The sequence below is a fragment of the Phallusia mammillata genome, unplaced genomic scaffold (genome assembly GCF_965637545.1).
Source record: "Phallusia mammillata unplaced genomic scaffold, kaPhaMamm4.hap1.1 HAP1_SCAFFOLD_180, whole genome shotgun sequence".
Classification (NCBI taxonomy): domain Eukaryota; kingdom Metazoa; phylum Chordata; class Ascidiacea; order Phlebobranchia; family Ascidiidae; genus Phallusia; species Phallusia mammillata.
The window spans coordinates 1-24615 of NW_027648917.1; the positions used below are offsets into that span (position 1 = coordinate 1).

At 36.4% G+C, this 24615-nt stretch overlaps 2 protein-coding genes across 2 annotated transcripts; both read left to right on the plus strand.

The window, feature by feature from the left end:
* The first annotated feature begins 6 nt into the window (after nucleotides 1-6).
* On the plus strand, nucleotides 7-6720 carry LOC145207888 (uncharacterized). Its single transcript, XM_080078818.1, has 11 exons — nucleotides 7-19; nucleotides 75-146; nucleotides 2469-2651; nucleotides 2739-2810; nucleotides 3119-3304; nucleotides 3697-3768; nucleotides 4689-4874; nucleotides 5007-5078; nucleotides 5142-5318; nucleotides 5979-6056; nucleotides 6130-6720. The coding sequence occupies exons 2-11, from the start codon at nucleotides 81-83 to the stop codon at nucleotides 6304-6306; spliced, it is 1269 nt and encodes a 422-aa protein (XP_079934944.1). The 5' UTR covers nucleotides 7-19; nucleotides 75-80; the 3' UTR covers nucleotides 6307-6720.
* A 6090-nt stretch (nucleotides 6721-12810) lies between these two features.
* On the plus strand, nucleotides 12811-24615 carry LOC145207887 (uncharacterized; the record flags this gene model as incomplete). Its single annotated transcript, XM_080078816.1, is given in 9 exon segments — nucleotides 12811-13608; nucleotides 14268-14474; nucleotides 14734-14868; nucleotides 14941-15096; nucleotides 19374-19442; nucleotides 19500-19734; nucleotides 23268-23452; nucleotides 23611-23688; nucleotides 24595-24615. Coding segments are annotated over 9 exon segments (1113 nt in total), but the record flags the coding sequence as incomplete, so codon positions are not given.

The following is a 24615-nucleotide window of genomic DNA, read 5'->3' on the forward strand; positions in this document are numbered from 1 at the left end:
TGAAAACTTGAAAAATAAGGTAACATTAATTGGCTGTGGAGATTTTAAAAAAAAAACAAATCTTTTTTTGACAGGAAATTATGGAAAAAAATGCTAAACTGGCCAACACTAATGCCATCATGCACATGAAATTTGAGTATATGAAGGTAAAACAATTTGTTTGGCTATAACCAAGTAAATTAACTTGAGCATTGTATATTCCTGCATAGGGTTGTGTATTTGACCGGTAAAATTTAATCTGGTCAATTGACCGGCAAATACTTGTCAAGTAGGAAGCATTAACAGTTGTTGCCCAAAACACCTCTAGTGGTCAAAATTTTGAACATTGGCGGATTGGGCTGTAATTTTGCAGTACTATTGATTGGGAGGTTTCTTATTTTTTTAGTTTGTGTGTCGGACCCCATTAGTTATGCTACTAGCCCCCTGGGTGAGTTTTTTTAAACAGTGTCGGAATTGGTTGAAATTTGGACGACTTATAATTTACCATTTATAGGAGGTGATTGTTGTGTTTAACCTTGTAGCCCCAATTTCGCCCCACCAGCCCCCTAAAATGGGTGAGTTTATTAAACAGTGTCGGAATTGGCTGAAATTTTGGTAGCAAGTGGTATATGCTATTTGTAGGTTTCGATTGATGTTTTTTATCTTGTAGCGCCAACATTTACTCAGCTAGCCCACAAAATAGATCAGGGGTGCAAAATTTGGTAGTGTGCCGTCATTTTTAGTAGCGCATGATTTTCAGCCTCATCTACATACACAGTATTGGGCCTAATAACAAGTACATATACGCCCCTAATTGTTTTAACTGGAGACCACTGAGACAAGTCTGAGCTTTGTTTAGACGCAGTTTATTTTTCTAAACCCTTTCACAACTGCCAACTAAACTTGGAAAACCAAAACAATTGGCATCAGCTTAGACAGGAGTGCACAACCATTTTGCTGTTAATAGCCGCATCACAGGTTCGTGTTTCACTTAAGCCTGCCAAGTGTTTGAAAAAATGTTTTTTTACAAATTACTTACTGATTTAAAGAATTTTGATTTATCTCATAATATTCCATTTACTAGTGGTGTCTAAAAGTCCAGATTGATTTCTAATTTAATCCATGGATTGAGCTAACAATTTGTTTTACTTGTTTATGATGTCATTATCTATATTGCTTGGTTGTGTGCTGACTGTATATTTAGCAATGTTTGCACAAATAGTGAAGTTTAAATCAACTCATGACCACCAGCACTTATATTTGAATGTAAATTTTCACGGCTGGACCAGCTCATCTCGAAGGTCGTAGGTTGTGCACCTCTGTGCTTACATACATGGGTTGGAATACCACAGTGCCTTGCTATGTGGGAATGTTTGGTGACGGGCTAAATCGATATGCTGTGAATAATCAATTTCATGTCACACGAGAAAGGTACTCTTCTACTTCTCACAGGTTGCTGAAATATAGCGTCGTGAGCTACGAATCCGTAAGAAATGTATGTGCGGCGTGTGTGACGTTTTGTTGAGTGGATTTGCGTTGCAAATCATTTTTGAAACACACATGACCGATTGCACTATACCCATGACGCTTAGCATGAGTGACGGCACATTCTGCGCCCGAGGTGTGAGAAAGAGTAAATATTCTACCGCGGTTATGAAAGTTCGAAAGTGATTTACGTTTTTTAATTACGACGGTCACTGTGATGTTACATCAATTGATGTTGCACAGTCAGCACTTTGTGCGCAGTTTACATAGAATTGCGACAGTGCCTCGAAAGTGTGGCAAATTTAGAAGTTTAGAATGCGACCAACCTGTTGTGGTCTGCGGGCTGATCCATGCGAATTTATATTGGAAAAGCAATATTAGTAGATTGTTGTCTGACGCTTATTTTTTCGCCACTTGCACCATTGCTTTATTGTATTAGCACTGCCTGAGTAAATTAGTTCAAAAAATGTAAACCAACTCCAATTAGGTGGCAAGAAATTACAGTCGCGCACCGTATTTTTGCACCACTGAAATAGATGATTTTTTAAACCAAATTTAAATTGAATAAAACTTATACGCTTGTAGAATTTGCTATTTATAGGTGTCTTATTTTTGTTTGACTCCATTATACCACATATATACCAAATAGGACATACTTCAAACAAAATCTGCACAGATGCTTTAAATTAATTACATTTTTTCAAACCGTGCAACAACTGAAAAAAATGCCCAATTAAATACGCAATAGTATGAGTAAACTACTCCCTCCCATGGACAAATTATACTCGATTTTTATGCATATAGAAACTGTGCTAGAAGTTATCCATGTTTTTAAATTGCGCTGCAGATCTTAACTGCAAACGATAAGTATCCCCGAGTTATTTTTTACCCTCATCAACAACCAAAAGCAAGCCGAAGAAAATTTACCATACATTTAAATATAGCGTTTTACCGGTCAAATAGAGCGCTGTCAATTGACTGACTTGCCAAACCTATTCCTACAGATCCTCCATGATCAAGTAGACATAGCCACTGCACGATACAGAGCATCAGATGCTGTCATTGAGGCAATGGAAATATTTGAGACTTACGTTGTGAACTTGAGGAAGTTTGGTTCCTATAAAGAAACAAAGTCAGCCCTGTTTAGGTTGAAGGAGGAGGTGATTGACGAAGTCAGAAATAAAAAGGTACCAATAACGTTATAACAACTGAATTATTTCTTGCCACTGGCAACTGGACATTGCTGTGTTTAAAATATTTATATGTTTTTTTAGAAAAGCACTGAAAGATGTCTTCAAGAAGTGAAAGAGTTGACCATTGAGTATGTAATGGATGAAGTTGAAAAAGTAAATGGCACAAAGATTATCATTTAAGATCAAATAACATAAACTGAGTTTTTTTTGCAAAAATTCTGGATTTTATAAGGCAGAGGCAAAATCTGTGCTTTGCATTTCACAACGGGTTGGCTCACACCGCTTGTCACAAAGGTGACAAAAAATACAAAAACAAAACGTAACATCACAACAACCTCTGCAAATATGCAAGATACTTTTCAACATACTCCAATTGTATCTAAATCTAACCTTTAATATACTGGGTGAAAACATAAAGCTTACTAACATAGTGCCAAGAAGGTTTGTTTGGTTTGCAACAGATTGACATGAAACAAACGAATGTTCAAGATGCGGAGAAAATAATGACAGAAGTGGTGTCAGAGGCAATGACAAAGTATCGAAATCATTTACAAGACCATGACACAAAGTATGATGCGTTGGAATTCGAGAACACAAAACAGGAGATTAAAAAAATTCAAAAACAAACTTTAATGGAAGTCAAGAAGGTAATCAGACTGAATATTGGAAATACATTTAATACATTTGTTCTTGTGTCGTATTATGGATTCCCTTCCCTGAAAGGGACACATCTTGTTTTTACTTCATTTGTTGTTGTTGTCCATTTTTTCATGAAATCTTTAATGGGTTTGAATAAAACTCTCACAGAGGGTAGATATAGTTATGTAGATAGTTTTGTTTCATCTTCGTTTTAGTTTTTCTTCTTCAAAATGCAGTCAATCATAGTATCATGCAACTAGGTTTACAATAAACACAATTTACAGCAAAGAAATTTAAAATGTTTTTTTGGCTTTCCGCTTGTAGCTTTTCACATTTAAACAGTTTCTTATTGAAAGTAACAAGTCTTGCAAAAAACTAGATCAACACCAACCATTTTTAGAAAACAGATGAGAGATTAACCCAGAAAGCAAAAGAGTTGGCAACTGAACATGTGAACAATGAAGTGGCAAAGGTAAACTGAACATACATTCTTATTGTTTTCTTTGTGTGTGTGTGTGTGTGTGTGTATGTCAAGGGGCATAGTGTGCATCACAACTCACATTAGGAGCTGACTGCAGATTTCACATTCACATAGTTTGAGCAGAAAACAAAAGGTTGTTGTTAAACCTTGGGAACTTGTCTCTTAAAATCCAAACATGATTGCACCATCCTGATGTCATTACTTATATGAATATACTTGGTTGTGGGGATCCATTAATTTCTACTTGCAGAAACAATGATGTTATTAAACAAGGATAAAGATAGAGAAATTCTTAATATTGGGTAACAAATTTTATATGTTGCCAGTAGAGCAGTGATAGCCATGAAATACGATTTGGTATGTATCAATTGGTAACATATCTGGGAAAGCCACCTCAAGTTTTCTTGTTTTAGTTTTATTTTTTACAACATGCTTTTTTGCAAAAAGTTTTTTTTTTCAGACAAGAGAAACAATTATGCTTGTATTTTAAAGAGGATTAGCTTACACTTGTCAAATAAGTAAACTAACCAATGTTGTTGAGCTTTTATAGTTACTAGGGCTGTGACAATTCTTAAATCAGAGATATGGTGCATATTTGTTGTTAATTAACAATGTACTCTTATTTACCCTTATGACAGTCTGCCTGTATTTATGGGCCACTTTTCCCTTTCCTACATTGTTTTTGTTCAAATTTACTTTTGCTGTTTAACGCTGGTTTGTTCCATTCCGTGTGGTCAAAAAAGGGTGCTTTAAAATTTGTACACACATGTCAGTAGGTTATGCAAAGTTCGACCCCGGACAGACATTTTTTAACATCCACTATTGCATCTTGTACCTGGTCTTTAATATACTGGGTGAAAACATAAAGCTTACTAACATAGTGCCAAGAAGGTTTGTTTGGTTTGCAACAGATTGACATGAAACAAACCAATGTTCAAGATGCGGAGAAAATAATGACAGAAGTGGTGTCAGAGGCAATGACAAAGTATCGAAATCATTTACAAGACCATGACACAAAGTATGATGCGTTGGAATTCGAGAACACTAAACGGGAGATAAATGAAATTAAAAAACGAACTTTGGATAAAGTCAAAGAGGTAATCATACTGAATATTGGAAATAAAAAAGTTGTTTGGCTTTCCTCTTGTAGCTTTTCACATTTAAACAGTTTCTAAATGAAAGAAGTAAGTCTTAACAAAAACCTAAATTAACACCGAACATGTTTTTAGGAAAGAGACAGAAGATGCATCCAAGATGCAAAAAAACTGGCAATTAGACATGTGAACAACGAAGTTTCAAAGGTAAAACCACTTAAATATGTTTTGCAATTTATTAAATGTTAAATCACATATATCTGTTGCCAGATTGACTTGAAACAGATCACTACTGAAGATGCAGAGAGGAAAGTGAATAAAGCTATATCACAGGCAAAGTTAAATTTTCAAGAATATTTGCAGACCCATGACGTGGAGTTCAACCAACAGGAATATGAGACAAACACTTATCAGGATCTGAAAGATATAAAAAAAGAATTTAGAAAGGTAAATGTAGCATAAATGAACATGAACAAACAAATATAATCTTGAAAATGTCCACACTTACTAAAGTACATCATTCTGCAGTTTTATCTCTGTTGGTTGGCGCATTGTAGTGGATTTGAAATAATTTTGTAACTTTTAGTTGGATTCACCCATTTTTTACCCCTTAACCTCGAAATATTTAGTTTTAAGTTACCAGCTTTTTATGTCAGAAATAAATGCCCTACTGTGCTGAAATTTTTAACAGTTGTTTGAACAAGGTTGTTTATTTCTTGTCATTGCCTGATTGGCCCAGTGTTTGCATTTACAGCCCATAATATGTTACTCTCAAGGAAGTGATTTACTTGTCTCTGCATTTTTAATTGCTTTAAATTTTTGTTTTCTCATGAACTATTATATTTATTTTTGAGTGTTCGAAACAAACTAAGTAAACATGTAGATACTAGGCAGCTTTTCTTGATCACAAAATCAACTGATTGTGCACCACAATACCATTTAAGTTGTTTCACATGTGCATGTGTGTAGGAGTGTAGCCTATTTTTTAACATGCAAAAACAGTTATGTTGTTACAATACAAATCAGTGACAAATTGTGTAAACAACCAATAAATATATGTCGTATTTTTATTGCATTTTTAAACTTAACTATGGTTATGTTTATAAGATTCAACAAGAAAAGAAACAAAGGGTTGCTGCCTTTATTGCTGAACTGAAAACAAAATATGCTGCAAAAGTTTCATCGGTATAAGACTTAAACTCTGCAACTCTGCTTAAAAAATTTGACCTTGTATTAACTTGCAAATCAACTATTTCAGGCAGTGTACGATAAATGGCTTCCAGGTGCGAAGATGAAAGAATTGAATTGGTGGCATGAGTATTTGGTCAAAGAATACACAAAAACATTGCAAGCTGAGAGTAAGGATGAGAGTGACCGGCTGAGGCTAATGGAAGCACTCGAAGAAGAGCGCAATATGTGTTGCCAAAAAATTTGAATTGTGTGCACAGGTATTTCTTCTGTGGCAATCACATTACAAAGACATGCAAATTTTATGAAGCCATCTTCGTTTTCAGTGTGGGCACATTTGCTTTTTGTGCAAGTCTGTACAGATCTCATTTTTCTTTGCTACATACCAGTGTTTTAAACAAGCTATTTGGGATCTTTTACTTTTTTCAACCAAGGACAATAAATTTGTCCAAGTAAACCGTGTAAATTGTAAAGGTACATTATTGACATTTACACGAGTATAAACTGACATTTTCTCACTCTGTTTTTCTTACTGTGTGTGCTACTAACAAGCACACTGTGTACATAAAAAGATTATTGTTTTGCTGACATGCACTTCCAAAACAGGAAAGATGTGTGGAAATTGCACTTTATTAAATACACAGTTTGCTTATCAGCATTATCGGTTGTCCACTGCTTTCAAGGATATTCATTAGACAAGAGAGAGCTTTATTTTCTGTGGTTAGAATAGCGTAAGGCAACAGATGTACCCAGTTGTGCAACTTGTCCGGCGTACCACTCTCATTGAAATGCTGAAACTACAAACTGTGATTTCAAACCAAATATAAATACATGTAATTTTAACATATTCAGCAGTTGGTTGCTAAATGAAGAAAAAATAAACAACAAGATTTTTTTCCCGTTAATATTAAGTTGCACTGTTCTATGCAAAAACAGCAAACTCAGTGACAAGTTAATCCACATCAAGAGAGTCCACAATTTCCTTGTGGGTGCTTAAAATGCAGGTGCTAAAGTTTCACCAGTTTACGAATCACTGATGCAGAGGTCTGGACAAATTTGTCGGGCTTCCTTTGAGAGCAAATCGTGCAACAAACATTAAAGATAAATAAATTGTACCACATACCCTTAAAATATGGCGAAGTAGTTTAATTAAAGCTTTTCAAACAGTGCGTTTTTCAGGTGGGCAACCATTAATTTAGCCTAGCCCCTGGACCTCTTACTTTTGTCACGTTAGTTGGGCTCTTTAGTTATTTAATATGTCTGAAATGAAAGTGGGTAACAGGGGTTTGCATAAGATCAAGTAATAATAATCCCAAACGACCTTTTGGGGCTTTCACAGGCTTTTCATAAGTGGTATTATTTAGGGGTTTTCAGGGACAAAACTGCAAATTGGCTTCCTTTGCGAGCTGTGTCAGAGTTGTAAGTCGGGCCGGGAGTTTTGTTTTTTCGGCTTAGGTTTTTACAAAAAAATATAGTAACGGTCCTGATTTTACATTCTGTGTCAGTATTTTTTTAATACATTTATGCAGCCAAGTGGCCAGTTTCTGGGCTTGACCTAATGTCAAACAGCCCTAAACCGCCTTGTTTAAGACCAATTGTCTATTGTGTTTGATGTCTTGGTCGTTTCTGGGCCTTTAATTTTTAGGCCTCTCAATTAAAGTTTCGGGCCTAAACTGGCTTCTCAAAAACAATTCGGGTTCGGACTCAAATTTCAGGCCCGTTTACAACTCTGAACTCTGCAACAGACCTTTAAAGAATCCTAAACGACATTTTGTGGCTGTTCACAGGCGATGCTGTTTGGACTTGTGATTCACCCGTTGAAGAAGCAAGTCCGCAACGTGGGCAACAAACTGAACAGAACGAGCAAGTTTCGTCAACTAATGAAGCGCCTGGCGATATCAACCGGTGTCTGTGTGGCTTCAGACATGGCGCTTGTCGTGAGTTTGGAGGCGTTTTCGGGTCGAAACAGCAGCGGAATGATCGGGCAACTCCTCACTGGTGCAAACTTGTTGGTGCATGTCGTCAGCGTTTCAGCTTCCTTCGCGACTTGGAAGAAGAAATTATTCATCTGGGCTGCGTGCAAATCGTGAGCAGTCAACCGCAACGCATATGTACAGCGATGGTTGAGGCCTAAATGACATCGTAATGCGCTTTGTATGTCATCACAATAAAATATTATTTACGAAGATTCAAACCTTTGTTTACAAACCATCGTTTTGTTGCAAAGAAACGAGAGAATGACTTGGCAAAAGGGCGACCTTATATTGCCCTTTGTAATGGTTACTTAATTGTTTGCTATAAGGGAACTTATTTTTACGTGTTACAACTTTATCTTTGTGATTCTGCTGTAAAATTCGTTGACATTTATGACATGATAAAAGCTAAATTTGTGTGTTTTAGGTTTGTTTAGTGGGTCGTAGTCAAGGAACGCCCGAATTTTTATTGCGGTTTTCCAAGTAAAGGTCATTTTATGGGCGTCCTGTGACGCACGAAGGTTTTACAGTTCAAATCAAAAAGCGCTATTGCTCGAAAACTTTTACAGTTATGTGAGAAAATATACAAACACAAGTTTGATGAAAGTAGAGAGAGCGTTTTAAATCGACAGCATTGCTTAAACACATCTGCTGAACAACACGTCTAAAAGGTGCCGAAACTTTAAGCAAAGCAATTCTCTCGCTTTATTGAAGTTAAACTGACAGCGACCGCTGAAGAGACAGGTTGTTTAGAAAAGATAACGTTCTGTGGAACAAGTATGGTAAACAACGTTAGAGGAAACGAAACGTGATGCAAAACTATTCTCTTGTTTCAGCTACAAAGGCGCGTTTAAGTGCAAATTCAGAGGGGGCAATCAGAATCGAAAACGTTAGGCTGAACAACGGGTCAGAAACGTTTTGTCGACAAACAGTGAAACTCTCCCGATTCGCTAAACTTCAGATTTAAAACGACGCAGATTTAAACGACGCACTGCACGTTGTTCCCATTTCTCGTTTGAGTTATAAGTTGTTGCGTTAGTTAATTGACGACGCCTCTTTTGGAATTCTTTGCTAACAGGTATTACAGTTTTGTTAGGCTTGCAACTAAACTTTTGTGTCCAAAGTAAACGCAGAGAAGAATATGTCGGATCCTTGCGATCAACAAACTTCTCGGGTGAGTAATATTTAATATTTATGTTCGAAACACACAAAATTGTACATTACCTTTAGGTCTTTTAGGATATACTCATTTCAGACCGTTACTATTGGTATACTTCTATTAAAAAGACAAACCCCCAAAATTTAAAAATTATAACAAAAGCTATAGGCCTTCTTACTAAACTACATGACCCAGGAGTTTTATACATTGTTGGTTTGTAGAAAAGTATTTTAAAGCATTCTGTAACTTTTAGTGGGACCAAATTTTTATTTTAAACTGTTGTTTGTAGGGTGTTTACTGCACGAGACCTTATAGGGCAGTAGATCAAATCGCTTAGGTTCGTTTCGGGTTCACTATTTACTGTTTTAGGGGTTCGGTACTTTGGTTCCAAATAATAATTGTTTTCTTGTTTTAGTTTTGTTTTGCTTTTGGCAAATTACCGGGTCCAAGCCGGTTACAGTTTTTAAACCGATTTAAATTTTCTCTTGTGTAATGTTATATACATTATTTACATCAGTGATTTTCAACCGGCGAAAGATCGTCAGGTGTTCCGCGAGAAATTTGCTGGTTTGAAAATAGGATTGTACTGGTTTAGACTTCTGTGGTTTGACTAGTGTTTCATGTCGAACAAGAGTTGCAAGCGGGCCCGATATATATTCAAAAGTTTTAATGTTACCTTTTTTGTAAAACCTCCCCAAAACTTCAATAGCGTTATATGAGCGTATATCCAAAGGGTCAGAAAAAGAGTGCAGCACAAACATGTATCCCGTTTCCATGGCCGTTGGTCCGATCGAACTTTTAAAAGTCTGATCGGACCTCCTCGCGAGGAGGTCCGCGAAAACGCTGAAAATAATGCTGAGTCATTCCTTATTGCGTCCGATCGGACTGAAATAGCGGAAAAGTCCGATCGGACCAACGGCCATGGAAACGGGATAATGGTGACGATTGAACACGATTGTTGTGCAACATCAAAAAGAAGAGGAAAACGACAAAAAAAGCAATTAAAACAAACAAACAAACGCAGATAAATGAGTCCTTACGTTCGTAGGATATAGTTGTAGGAGTAGGGGCAGCTCAGCTTCTTCCGTTCCGTGACACTTTGAATAGTTGATCGGGTGCCAACTGCGAATGTTGTACCGTATTTACTCGATTGTAAGCCTCGGCTTATACTATTTTTTTTAGCTGCCGTTTGTGCAAGTTATAATCAATGACGACTAACATATTATTTTATACAGAAATTATTTCTACACTCCAACATTTTAAATTATTTGGGGTTCAATACTTGTATGCATGTACAGATTATACGTCGATACACTTTCTGTCAGGTACAGTTATCAACGTAACTAACAGAAATGGGTAAATAGTTATACTATGTAACAATAGAAAGATGTATTAAGAAACAATAGTATCAAAGTATCCAGCGTGCGGCTTACAATCGAGGGCGGCTTACATTATTTTTTAACACCTCAACATGCGGCTTACAATCAGGGCGACTTATAAATGAGGGCGGATTACAATCGAGTAAATACGGTAACTAAAAAAGAAAAACTCCTAGCGACAGCGTTTGATTTTGAAACAACACAGGGACTTTTTTAGCAGGTGCATACCCATTGCCCAATAAAACACTCCAAAGTACAGTGGTTTGGGTGAATATGCTCCACAGCAGTGTAATGTGCTTGGTCACGACTCACGAGTAAAACCATTCCCAGTAAAAACAGTAAGTGTTACTGCCTTTCTGGTGAATCAAATAATCACCTCACAGCATATGTAAGGTAACTCGTGGGAACCAGAGTGAAGTTAGTGTACAATCTCTTTGCGCTAAAACTAAAAAAGATACGGTACTGAAATTTTGACACAATATTCTACACTTTTAAAGCGTTTTCAGCGCGCAAACGAAAAAAATATTTTTTAATTATTAATACGCGTATGTTCAAATTATTATTTATCGATATGAACGTCATAACGCCAGGGGTAGCCTACTTTATAAAATGTCTTGTGGGACAACCACGATAAAAAAACATGTGCAAAACCAGTGTGGCAACATTTTGCCTAATTACAGTGATGGTTGACAAATGTACAATAGTAAGACATGCAGTTTAGTGAATGTGCACAGCATAAAAGGTTGAAAACACATGCTCTCAGATGGTTGTTTGACGGTGTCCACCAAAAAACTCATCACAGCAAACAGAGGAAAAGTAACACACTGCGGAGTGGGGACATCTGAAAAAGCAATAGTTAAACAGTGATATGTGAGTTGACAAACTAAGATAATAAGTCCAGGTGCTGTCAGGCTGCTATTATTGCAAGAGGGTCTTTTTCACTTGTTTTGTAAATGTTTTTTTGAAGAGGGACCAACATCAAATTTACCTACGCGATCCTGGCAACCAGCAAAAAAAAAGGCTCCAGCAACCACGCAAGGGGTTCACTTTAGACCCCAATATCTCGCAAACCAAACAGAGCTGAACAAAAAAAATTGTAACACAATACTTTTGTAAGCATTAACAAACCATCGATGGCGTTCGTTTGAAAAAATATTAAAACCAAGAATATCAATACGCTTATGAATATGACGCTAACGCTTAATGCTCTCAAATACGTTCCGCGGCATAAAATCCAATGGCATATTCTGTTTCTGCAGAGCATGCCGTTTACAAAAAGCACTAACTCGTTGTTTGAATTTCAGGGGCTCTGCTCCGAATGTTAACTTGAAGTTCATAACTCGCGCACATTGCCGCCGCTCGCCAGCAATCAATGACGCGCGACAGTTCAAAATGTCCAAAAAGGGTTCACTTTCCACGCCAATATCTCGAGTTTTATACATGGTGATGGTAACATGCACTAAGTCCTCCAAGCCTCAGTCTATGGACAAATTATAACTTTTGGGACTTTTGAAATCACACACAGTTAGGGCAATTGGGGCTGGGGTGTTCGTAAACCAAATAAACTAATATCTAAACGGGCTTGTAGTTTTACTACTTGGTTGTCATACAAAACCCTTCTGTACATTTTTATGAGACTGAGGTTATTTAGAAGTTACTGCTTGGCTATGGCTGTAAAATAATACAGGTCAACATGTACATATTTTAAAGCACAATTAAAAGGTGACACTTGTCAGTGTTTAAAATTTTGACTTAAAATAAAAATGTCAAACTATACTTGGTTGTGTATTTCTCTGGAAAACCTAAAAACAGTTAGCGAGAAATTTGCTGGTTTGAATATAGGATTGTAATGTTTTAGACTTCTATGGTTTTAATTGTGTTTTATGTCAAACACCGGCCGAGTATCACTGGTTTAATACAACAGGCGGAAATAGGTTTTCTTTTATGAAAATAATTATTCGCTATCACCGATTGGAAAGTTTTGTAGCGATTGGCTTCTCTTATTGTTGTGTAGGCCTAATATTAAGACTCGTTGTCTAATAATGAAATAGCTGAATCGCGGGTAAATTGCTGACCCTTGGTGCAAGTTAGCTTACCAACGCGATCCTGGCAACCAGCCAAAAAAGGCGCCAGCAACCACGCAAAGGGTGCACTTTCGACCCCAATATCTCGCGAACCAAACAAAGCTGAACAAAAAAATTTTAACACAATACTTTTGTACGCATTAACAAACCATTAATGGCATCGATGGTTTGTTAATGCCTGCAAAAGTATTGTGTTAAATGTTTTTTGTTCAGCTTTGTTTGGTTCGCGAGATATTGGTATCGAAAGTGAACCCCTTTTGGACATTTTGAGCGGTGGCGCGTCATTGATTGCTGGCGAGCGGGAACGGCGGCATTATGCGCGAGTTATGGACTTCAAGTTAATATTCGGAGCTGAGCCCCCGATATTGTAATAACCAGTTAGGGCTTTTTGAAAACGGCATGTTCTGCAGAAACAGAATATGTTAGTGGCTTTTATTCTGCGAAACGCGTTAAAGAGCATTAAGCAGTCATATTCATAAGCGTATTAATATTTGTGGTTTTCATATTTTTTCAAACCAATGCCATCGATGGTTTGATAATGCTTACAAAAGTATTGTGTTAAAATTTTTTTGTTCAGCTTTGTTTGGTTCGCGAGATATTGGGGTCGAAAGTGCACCATTTGCGTGGTTGCTGGCGCCTTTTTTTTTGCTGGTTGCCAGGATCGCGTAGGTTTTAGCTTTGGGTGATCTTCAAAAAAAAACATTGAAACGCTGTCTATTGCACGGAAAACGATGAATCACGGAACAGTCAGTGCTAGGCGAATATTGTATTTAGGTAACTAGTTTCTACTTTTCAATGCATCAAAATTTCGTTTGGTGTTCCGCAAACATATTTTAAAGTATAAAGTGTTCCGTGGTTCAAAAAAAGGTTGAAAAACACTGCATTAGGCGATGGCAGGGTGGAAACACCACCTTGGGTTTCTAAAGCATGTTGGCGACCACCGTGGATATTTTGGTTAGTTTGTAGAGATTTCATATGAAATATTATCAAATCTAAAGAAAATTAGGAACAATTTTACTTTCAAACATATGTACTGGTGCAGTTAGTGTCTTGTTAAACTGCAACATGCTTAGGTTACTCTTGTTTATGATGTCAAACACACATTTGTATGTCAGTGAATGTTTGGTCATTACCATGTACAATGCAACAGTGTTGTAACAAACTGTTATCTCAGGATATAAAGCAGCAACAACCTAACTAAAAAGTTTTTAAATGTTGACAAACGTTACAGCAACGTGTTGCAATTGCCAACTAAAAATATTATTTCAAACATATCGTTTTTTTCTAAATTATGATGAACTTTGCATTATGTGGGAGGTTTGTTGGGCTTTGAATTGTTGTGATTGCACTCATTAGTGGCGTCACATAAAGTGACGTCATATTTTACTTTCGCCACATTACATTTTGTAAAACTTGACCCTGTGTCGTTGTCAGTGCGTATATGTACATATATAAGTGGAGCCTTTTGTTTCGGCTTACAAAGTCCTGGGTAAAAATGCAACTAAACTGACAAGCGCAGTGACAAGATCTGTGACAATGCACCAACTTATTATTTTATGCACAAAATGTTAAATGTTAAAAATGAAAAATAAATATGATGTTTTTATTCATAGCATCAACTTGATGGGGAAAATGGAGAAGCAATTCTAATTTCCCCAAGTGATGAAAAAGTTGTTACAAAAAACAAATTGCTGCAGCTTTTTCAAGATGTCCGTAAAATGCCAGTTGCAATTTATTCGATTGTTGGTGCCTATCGAAAAGGAAAATCCTTCATCATGAATTTGTTTTTGAAATATTTGGAAGGAGTGGCCAAGGGCAAAGTAAAGATTAAAATAACCTATTACTGATTACTGGAAGCTTATTAAACACAAGTTTTAAAAACAGCTTTTCATTGTTTTCATTGCAGGGGTTTTACACTCCTGCTAAGTCAAAATTTACTGTAAAAAAACTTTCAATCTAGAAGATAGGGTAACCCTTGTTTAGGATGTACTGTGCAACCAATATTATATATTGGTTATTTAATATTATTAATCCTTAGAGGTTATAAAAAAACAACGTTATTGTCTTGTACTTTTACAGACAAACAATGATTGGAAGGAAACAAATAACACTAACTTGGGAGGATTTTCGTGGAGGGGAGGAATGGAACCAAACACAAAAGGTGTTTTGATCTACAGTAAACATTTTGTCATAAAAAATGCAACAGGACAAAAGGTACAGAATACTTTAGTGTGTCCCTATGTTTTGCAAAATTGCCAATTCCATACAAAGTAATTATTTATTCAGGTTGCAGTTTTCCTCATGGATACACAAGGATTGTTTGATTCTGAAACTTCAGTGACAGAATGTAGTTGCATATTTGCTCTCAGCACTTTGATTAGTTCGGTGCAGATTTACAATCTTTCACAACAAATACAAGAGGACAACTTGCAATATCTGCAGGTAAAAATTAAGTAATTTTTCAAGTACAAAAAATACAGACGAAACCGGTCAAAGAATAAGTCAGTTAATGGGGAAGGGAAAATTGTTAACTGGTACAAATTTAAATATTTACTTTGATCAACTGGATTGACTTCTATGCAAAAGTCGCACATTAAGAAAATCCAGTCTACCCTGGTTGCCTAAAATGTCAACTGGATTATGGGCAGTACTTGTTTAAAAATCTGACATTCTACAACATAAACAAGCAAGGTGTCAATCTATTAATTATGGGTCCCCTTCCCTGAAGGGGACACATGTTGTTTTTGTCCGTATTTTTATTTCTTTTTTCTGTCTAACGCTGGTTTGTAACGCTCGTTTGGTCAAGAAAGAGTGCTTCAAATTTATTCAAATTTGGACATATGTTAGATATTAATCCAAACTTGGTCCACCTGAAGTTTGACCCCAAATTACCCAGCGGTTTACCCACAGGCCCCCGAAACGTAAAATTTTTAACGCTGGTTTGTAACGCTCGTTTAGTGAAGAAAGCGTGCTTCAAATTTGGACATATGTTAGATATTAATCCAAACTTGGTCCACCTGAAGTTTGATCCCAAATTACCCAGCGGTTCACCCACAGGCCCCCGAAACGTAAAATTTTTAATGCTGGTTTGTAACGCTCGTTTAGTGAAGAAAGCGTGCTTCAAAATTATTGAAATTTGGACATATGTTAGATATTAATCCAAACTTGGTCCACCAGAAGTTTGACCCCGCGACACACGCTCGTTTGGTCAAGAAAGACACTTACTTCGTTTCCATGGCCACTTGCGACATGGACATAAAACATGGCCATTTGTCATAGTCGGACAAAAGCGAATGGCCAAAAAGCGCTTGCGTTTCCATGTCCTACAAAACCAATGAAGCGAAACAACAAGCGGGAAAAGTTGCCGGTTTGAATTCTAGTCTTGCATTGTACAGTGCGAAAATGATGAAAGTGCACAAGTTAAGATTAACTTATTTGAGTTTTGTATTCATTTTAAAAATACTGCGTATTACAAGATGCGCTACCAAACGGAATTTACTGAAATTTTAAATTTAATTAAGTCCAATACAATTCAAAGAAAAACATTCACAGATATCTTTTATTTGCTCACCATTTACCTTTTAGCACTTGCAACTAAAAACCTGAACCTGTGCGCGCTCAGCGTTATGGCCATGTAAAGACGGCCATAAGCCGTTATGTCCACCCCCGCGGGAAGGACATTCGAAAACCGCGTATGGCCATGTATATGGCCATGCGTCATTTGCGTCACTTCCAAATATGGTCACATGGCCATAAAAGACGGACATAAAGTGGCCATGGAAACGAAGTAACTGTAGGCAGAAGTCCCAAGAGAGTACATTTACGAATAATAAGGCAGAGCGGGAGGGCTCAGCTTTACGTCGGACAGACGTTTTACAAGACTTCGTTTTGGTGATTACAAATCAGCTGTTTTGCACAGCAATGCTATTTCGTTTTATTAAGTTATCACTCACATTTTCAATTTTGGCAAAGGTTTCACACTTATGACGCGATTTAAACCTAATAGGCGTGCTTCGGTTTCGTATATGTCAAGCAAAACTTTGTCAAACAAACTAAATATGAAAAAAAACTTGACTTTTTTGCAAGATAAAAGTTTTTTTAAATGCTCGTTGTCAGGTTGGCCGCTGCATGACCACGGGTTACTTAAGGTCAATTAGTAGGTATTACTAACACAGTTCAGAACTTTCTTTCACCATAACGTGGCGTTTTTTTTTAATCAAATACTCAAGGCATGTATAAATTAGGTCAAACGGTGTTGTTGAACACCAAGGACGGCATGCTATTGAAAACGTTGTCAAAAGGTCAAACAGTCGTTTGGTGTGTGCACCCTAAAGGTTACTACATGTCAATGGTACTCGTTATGCCAAACAAAGTTAAATTAAAAACTCTTTTTACGAAACAAAGTTAATTGAAAAGTTATGTATACACTTGCCGCAAATCGCTTTTTAATTGTCTGTAACACAACTGTTACAGCTTTCTAGAAAAAATTGTGTTTAAAACCCGACCTTGGACGACAATATCTGGGTCAAAGCAAGAGATTAAATTGAAAGTATTTGTTTCGTTCTTTTTTATTGTTTTTGTAATTATACGACAATAATAGTGCAAAAAAATACAACAAAATTTTTTATTGTTGGGTTAATGCTTTCTAAAAATTTGTTCTTAAGAATTTAAAAATCACCGCAACATTTGTTTACCGTAAATCAACACAAACACGCGTGTGGGGACCAATTAGTTTTTGTTTACAAAAACAATCATATGTGTATATCAAATGATGTGTATAGTAAATTGGTAAATATCGTATAGAATATATAAAATGGAAGTATATCAGAAAGCCACCATTCTAGTTTATTTTGTGTTTGCAAAAATATTATTTTAATGCTAATGTACAATTCTTTTAGTGCCTCTAATACTTAAAGTCGACTAAGCGTGTTTTGCCTGCACATTGCCAACCAAGCCCGAGTCATCTGAAATCGGATCACAATGTTAGGTCAGATGGGTGCCTGTTGCTTACCAAACACCAAACTCATAAAAAAGACCAATTACCAAACATGGCAACTTATGCCTGAAAGTACTGGGGGTGCTGTTCATAGTTTTTAGCCTTAATGGAATACTGACAATGTACAGAAAAGCTGCCTTTCTAGCTGGCAATTGTTATTCTAGAAAAACAAATAATACAACTTGACCGATTGTGATGTTATTTTCGTCACGCATTAATCAACATGAGTGTAAACAACAGACGGTATCATTCATGTTTTTTGTTTACTTGCACAGCGACGGACCAAATTCAACAACACGAAGTGATTATATAGCACGAAAACACATGCCACACAGGCTCGAAACAAAAATAATGATAAAAAAAGGTCGACGTAGTTGGGTTGGACAACACTTAGGAAAAAAATGAACATAACAATGTCCAGTGACTAACACTTTTTCTATTCAGCCATTAGCATGGTCATGTTTTATTTGCGAAAGTTGTAGTTACAGCCGACATTTTGAACAAATACCAAACCAGGGCACAGATTAGCCACATAAATAGAATTTAATGAAATAATAGCTGACAAATTTAACAACTACAAACTTTTTCAGCACTTAACTTTTACTTTCTCAACTGATACTTGCTTTTTTGAGGCATAGGTTATGGGCGGATAACAATCAAACTGTTACGACTTCTGTAAAAACACTTTTTTTTTCTAGAACACAACGTTATATCTCCAAATTCACAACACCATCACTTAATCTAAACCACACTATTAAGCTTTGTGCTAGCCTTTTGCAACTAAAATGTATTATAGAGTTATAGTTTAGACAAAAATAATTGATAACTTTCTTCTTGATTTTCCCATGATAACTCAGAAATTTATGTGGCTAATTTTGTTTTTCTTTTTATGTGGCCTTTTTTTGTTGAAAGCACTTTTTTATTGAAAGCACTGGAAGTCTTTATGAGTTCATTGTGTCCTATAAAATAAAAAAAAAGTTTGTATCCTTGTTGTTTATCAAAGTGTTTTTACCATTTTTTGTTGCACTTTTTAATTAAATGATAACTGGAAAATCCACTTGAGGTCTTGAACACGAATTACCTCTAAAATTAATAACTTTAAACCTTTTAATAACTTTAAGAAAAATAACTACTTCACTTTACCCGTTGTCGAACGTAAAGGGATTGCTTTGGCACACAATAGACGTGGAGCAGACAACATAACTAGCGCTACGTCTGGGGTGGTGCAGAGGGAGTCACAGCCCCTGTCTCTTATTACTCCGGCATGCACTTTTCCAAGTGTGCATGCGTACCAGAGGTGTACAGAGTCTAATTTTTTAGACTCTAACTCCACTCTGGCTTCTGATAAATAGCACAAAATCAGACTACGACTCCTGATAATACTCCGGTGCAACAAACAATTGTTGTTTTAACAAAGCAATAATGAAAGGAAAATGAACTCCAGGCGTGCCTCCTGGTTAAGAACCATTGTGCTACACCATACAAGAAAAGTTATGGACTATATCTTCAGTTTTTTTTTAAAGTATGACCATGTTTAAAAGCAGAATTTTAAGAAATACAATTTAGCAGTTTAAGGGTTGATTATCGGCACCAATTGGACAGAATTAGGATATTTGGGAAAACCAGTTAATCGGGACAAAGCGCTCAGAAAATTGCAATCTCGATTAACCGGTTTCGTCTGTATTACTTTTACACTACTTGTTGTAAAATCCGTTGCCTTTAGCTGTTTACAGATTATGGACAGGCTCTTCAAAAGCGTGGAACCAAACATAAGAACCGTTATTCTTTTCAGGTAAATTATGCAAACAATACAATATATCATTTAACTGTTTCCTAATGCATTATGCAGAACTTGTTGTTTTTAATTCGCGACTGGCCACATAAGACCACAAGTTACGGATGGGAAGGAGGAGAGAGAATGTTAAACAAAGTGTTAGAAGTGGGACCGCATACAGATGGGGGTTTGAAAAGCATCAGAAAATACATCAAGGCCTCATTTGAGAATGTCTCATGTTTCTTGATGCCGCATCCCGGTAAAAAAATTGCTCAAAGGGAAGATGGAAATCATATGTATGTAGATGAAGGTAGGCTTTAGGTTAATCGTATGGCCCCCTCCCTCCCTTTAACTAAGAGTACACAGTTTGAATTCGAATCTTTTTGTCTGACCAACGTCGGTTTGTTCAACCTGTTTTATCAAAAAGGAGTGGTTTGAACTATTAGACACATAATAGCTATTGAAGTTAATTCTCCAAAATTTTGCCCCCAGGTGACACAAAGGTTCACCCATTGATATGTGTACCGTATTTTACGGACCATAAAGCGCACCCGATTATAAGGCGCACTGTCAATAAATTGCTTTGATTAGTTTTTTGTTCATACATAAAGCGCACCGGGCTATAGAACGCAACGTATTTTAAGGAGTATGGGTTACCGTATAAAGCTCATTAAACAAAGCAATAAAGCACTACTTGGTCCATACATTAGGCGCACCGGCTTATAAGGCGCACGATCAATTTATGAGGAAAAAAAAAGATTTCAGTTTCGCCTTATGGTCCGTAAAATACGGTATGCTTTTTTCTGTTTCAGAAAAAAAGAAACTATAAAAAATAATGTGGGCAGTTGGGCACTCTAATGAAATAGGTAAATCTGTTGAAAGTGTGACAAAAGATGAAAGTGGATAACCATCAAAGTGGATGTAGTTCGTATGTTTGTTTCATTTTGATGCTTGACGGGCGGGCAGTCAAAGTGTCTGATGCACAATAAGTCCACCATCAATCTTTTTGTTTCGTAATAAGTCCAGTCAATCTTCTAACATTCAATTTTTTCTTCAATTTAGTTCAACCCATCCACTGGGTTGGAGCAATTCCGGTCAAGTTTCTTGCTCAGTGAAGTGGTTGTGCTAACTACTCAGCCCCTAGGGATGTTCAAAGTAGAATAATTATGGGTCCCCTTCCCTGAAGGGGACACATATTGATTTTACTCAAAATGTTTGTTTTTTTTTCTTTTTTTTTCTTCTACCCAAAGTTTGTCCGACTCGTTTTTCCATCAAATCCATGATGGATTTGGATGAAATTTACACAGATGGTAGATGTAGTTATGTAGATGTGCATCCCACTTTGTTTTTGTTGATAACCCCAGTATTTACCCCGCTAGACCCCTAAAATGGGTATTTTTCCCCAAAGTTTGTCCAACTCGTTTTTCCATCAAATGTTTGATGCATTTGGCTGAAATTTACACACATGGTAGATGTAGTTGTGTAGATGTGCATTCCACTTTGTTTTTGTTGATAACCCCAGTATTTACCCCGTTAGCCCCTAAAATGGGTATATTTTCCCTGAAGTTTGTCTGACTCGTTTTTCCATCAAATGTTTGATGGATTTGGCTGAAATTTACACAGATGGTAGATGTAGTTATATGTAGATGTGCATCCCACTTTGTTTTTGTTGATAACCCCAGTATTTACCCCGCTCGCCCCCTAAAATGGGTGTTTTTACCCCGAAGTTTGTCTGACTCGTTTTACCATCAAATGTTTGATGGATTTGGCTGAAATTTACACAGATGGTAGATATAGTTATGTAGATGTGCTTCCCACTTTGTTTTTGTTGATAACCCCGTTATTTACCCCGTTAGCCCCCTAAAATGGGTGAGTTTTTAAACAGTGTCAGAATTGGCAGAAATTTGGATTTCTTGTATAGTATGCCATTTATATTTGTCGATTGTTGCATTGAACCCTGTAGTCCTAACATTTACCCCACAAGCTCCTAAAGTGTAAAACTTATTTGTATGTTACTGGTCACCACAAACGAAAGATTTCTTTGGAGCAATAGTGTTACAAGGGCGACCAGTTGTATGTTGCTCATTGGTGGGTTGCTTGGTGGTCGTTTTTGCGCCATGGCAGTTTGGGGCTTGTTAACAGCCCTATGACGTCAGAAACATTAACGGTTATTGCTCAAAACACCTCTAGTGGTCAAAATTTTAAACATTGGTGGATTGGGCTGAAATTTTTGCATTACTATTGATTGAGTCATTGTGGTTTTTACATATTTTTTAGTTTGTGTGTCGAACCCAATTAGCTGCTCTACTAGCCCCCTAAAATGGGTCAGTTTTTTAAAACGTTAAATAGGACATACTTCAAACAATATCTGGGGTGAATCTAATTTTATAGCTTGTATTCTACGTAGTATTATTATTTAAGCCCAGTGCCGATCACTGTGTTTTACCTTACATCACCCGACTTTCTCATGGTTATCTCTTGAATTGCATTATTTTCAACTTTACATGTGTGGGGACCCATGAGTTTTTGCCTGCAGAAACGACTAAAGTTATAAAAGACGATGGCTAATATGGGACCCAATACAAAATAAGCATAGGAAATATATTTATGTTTTAAAATAGGTTATAGTGTATATGCAAGGGCAATATGTGCTAACCCACCCTTCTAGTTGGGTATTCTAGAATAATTGATGCGAATCTAGAATATCGAATCCAATTCTTATATTATTTTTGACTGAGCAATCATTAATCTTGACTACAACTAAAGTAGACCAGTTTATAACATTATAGAACATATTTTTCATTTATAATGTAAAAAAAGAACCAACCCAAACAAAGAAAAACACTGGGAAAAAACTTTGTACAACTGCATTGAAACTAAATGACCTAAAATCCACTAAGCCAGAAAAATGAGCATAAGGTTAAAAATAACTTTTACCATTTTATTTCGTGATTATTATTGCCTTTAGTAGAAGTAACTATGTTTTAAGCATGCTGTGATAATTTGATTTGTTGATGGTAGAGGACTGACATATACTCCCTAGTGTACTAATATATAACGTTTGTTAGCCTAAAACAACTGCAAACACAGGCACCCTAGCAAAGTTAAAACACTGGGTGATGTAAAGCTGGGTCATTTGGTGATTTTAAATTCCAAACTACCAGCGATTTTGCAACACAAAACGTGAACTTTGTAGCGTTTACTAACTACATTTTTATGTTTGACCAAATCGTCATATGTTATGGGATGCCATCACTGTTTTTGCGATATTGACCGACAATCCCATGCTTCCAATCGCTGCCTAACGCCATGATCATTAAATTTTTGTTGTGTCCGAAAAAAGTCGGAAACAATTAGATGCTGATAAGACGTTTCAAAAAGTCGCCGGTACGTCATTTAATGGCATAAGCATAATCACGTGATCAGATGCGTAACAAGTGCGCTAAGCGTTAATTATGCCTCCTATGACGTTGTTATAGCGACTCGCAACTTGGAATTATAACGTTGTATAGCGCTCACTGATTTGACGGCGACGATGCACTAGCCGTCTTTGCAACTGGTACAATGACCGGGCGTCGATGTAAAAACTTAACACATGTGTTTACATTTTTGCCAAGACGAGAGCACACATTTATATCGGTTCCAATTACCCGATATAAACGGCAAAAATGGATTCGAATCTAACTGGATTCGAATTCAAAGGATTCGTTATTCTACTTTGAACATCCCTATCAGCCACCTTGGCGATAGTCCAGTTTATAAACTGCAAAACGATGGGAGCCCCCTTGTCTATTTTAAGTAGTGATTTTTAGTAAAAATGTAATGTTTTATTGTATATTACAGACATGAAACCGGAGTTCAAATTGTACCTAAATGCTCTAGCAGAAGATTTATTTTCACCACAAAAACTTTCATGGAAAAAAATTGGAGAAAAACCTGCAAATGGGCAAAACATGATTGATTTTATATCTGCTACATTGCCACTGTTTGATCCGACCACTGTCCCGACGATTGGCACCCTTCTTGAGGTTGGAATAATAAACAGAAACTTGAGCCTACTTAGAGCTTTGACTAAAGTCGGGTGTTAATAATGAATTAGCCATATAAATGGTTTTATACTGTTATATTTTAAGCAGTGATCTTTTTGCTCTACAAGATTTTATTATAACATTTTTAAACTTTGCAGAGTGCTGCAGACCTCACAGCTAAAAAAGTCCTTGCAGACTGTGATGAACTTTGCAAACAAGAATGGCAAAAATTGAGTGTAAGTTATGTTTTACTTGTTGACAAAAGGGTTGGTTTCAGGGAGTCGAACCGCTTGTCATATGGGTTCACTTTGTTTTGTTTTTAAGGGTTCGTATTTGGTTCAGGTTTTTAAAAAAGTATATTTTCGGGTTCAAGTTTTGTTCCGGTTTGGGCAAATTATCCGGTCCAAACCGGTTTGCGGTTTTTAAACCGGTTCAAATCTTTGTTTGTTTGAATTTAATTCTACCCATCATCTACCCTTCCTTATCATACTCCAAAATAATTTTGACCGTGCACTGTTATTTTTGACACACCCTGTAAGTGTTATCTCGCGTATTCTTCAGTGCGCTATTTTGAAAAAAAATCACAAAATATAAAACAGACTGCATTCTTTACTGGTTCAGTTCCGGTTCAGGCCCAACACCATACAAAAAATAGTGTCCTACTCCGGTTCGGGTTTTTAGAAAATCGTAATTAACGGTTCGTGTTCGGTTGGGGTTTAATGAAATTAACCACTCAAACCGGTTTGCGGGTTGGGGTTCAGTTACAGTTCGACTACCTGGTTGATTTGGATTAATACACAATGTGTTAAAAAAACCATTTTATAAAAAAATCAGAAATTGCCATTGCTCAATATCATACAAAAAAATTGTGACCTTTTAAAAAAATTTAAACATAGATAGTGCAGTAAATCATTTATATCAATGAATAATAGAAACAAATGTCATTTACAACTCCGTAGGGTAAATTGAACAAATGCATGTGGGTATTTTCAGGTAATTTTCTAATGAAATAAAGTACTATTTGCATTTAGCTTTATAAAACCAGTTTTAAATTTACCAAACATGTTTTATGTTTTTTATTGTTCGAGGGATCAAGCATTTGCTTCAATATCAAGCCTAAGCACATTGTCTTTATTTTTTAGAATTCTACAAACTTCTTTGGT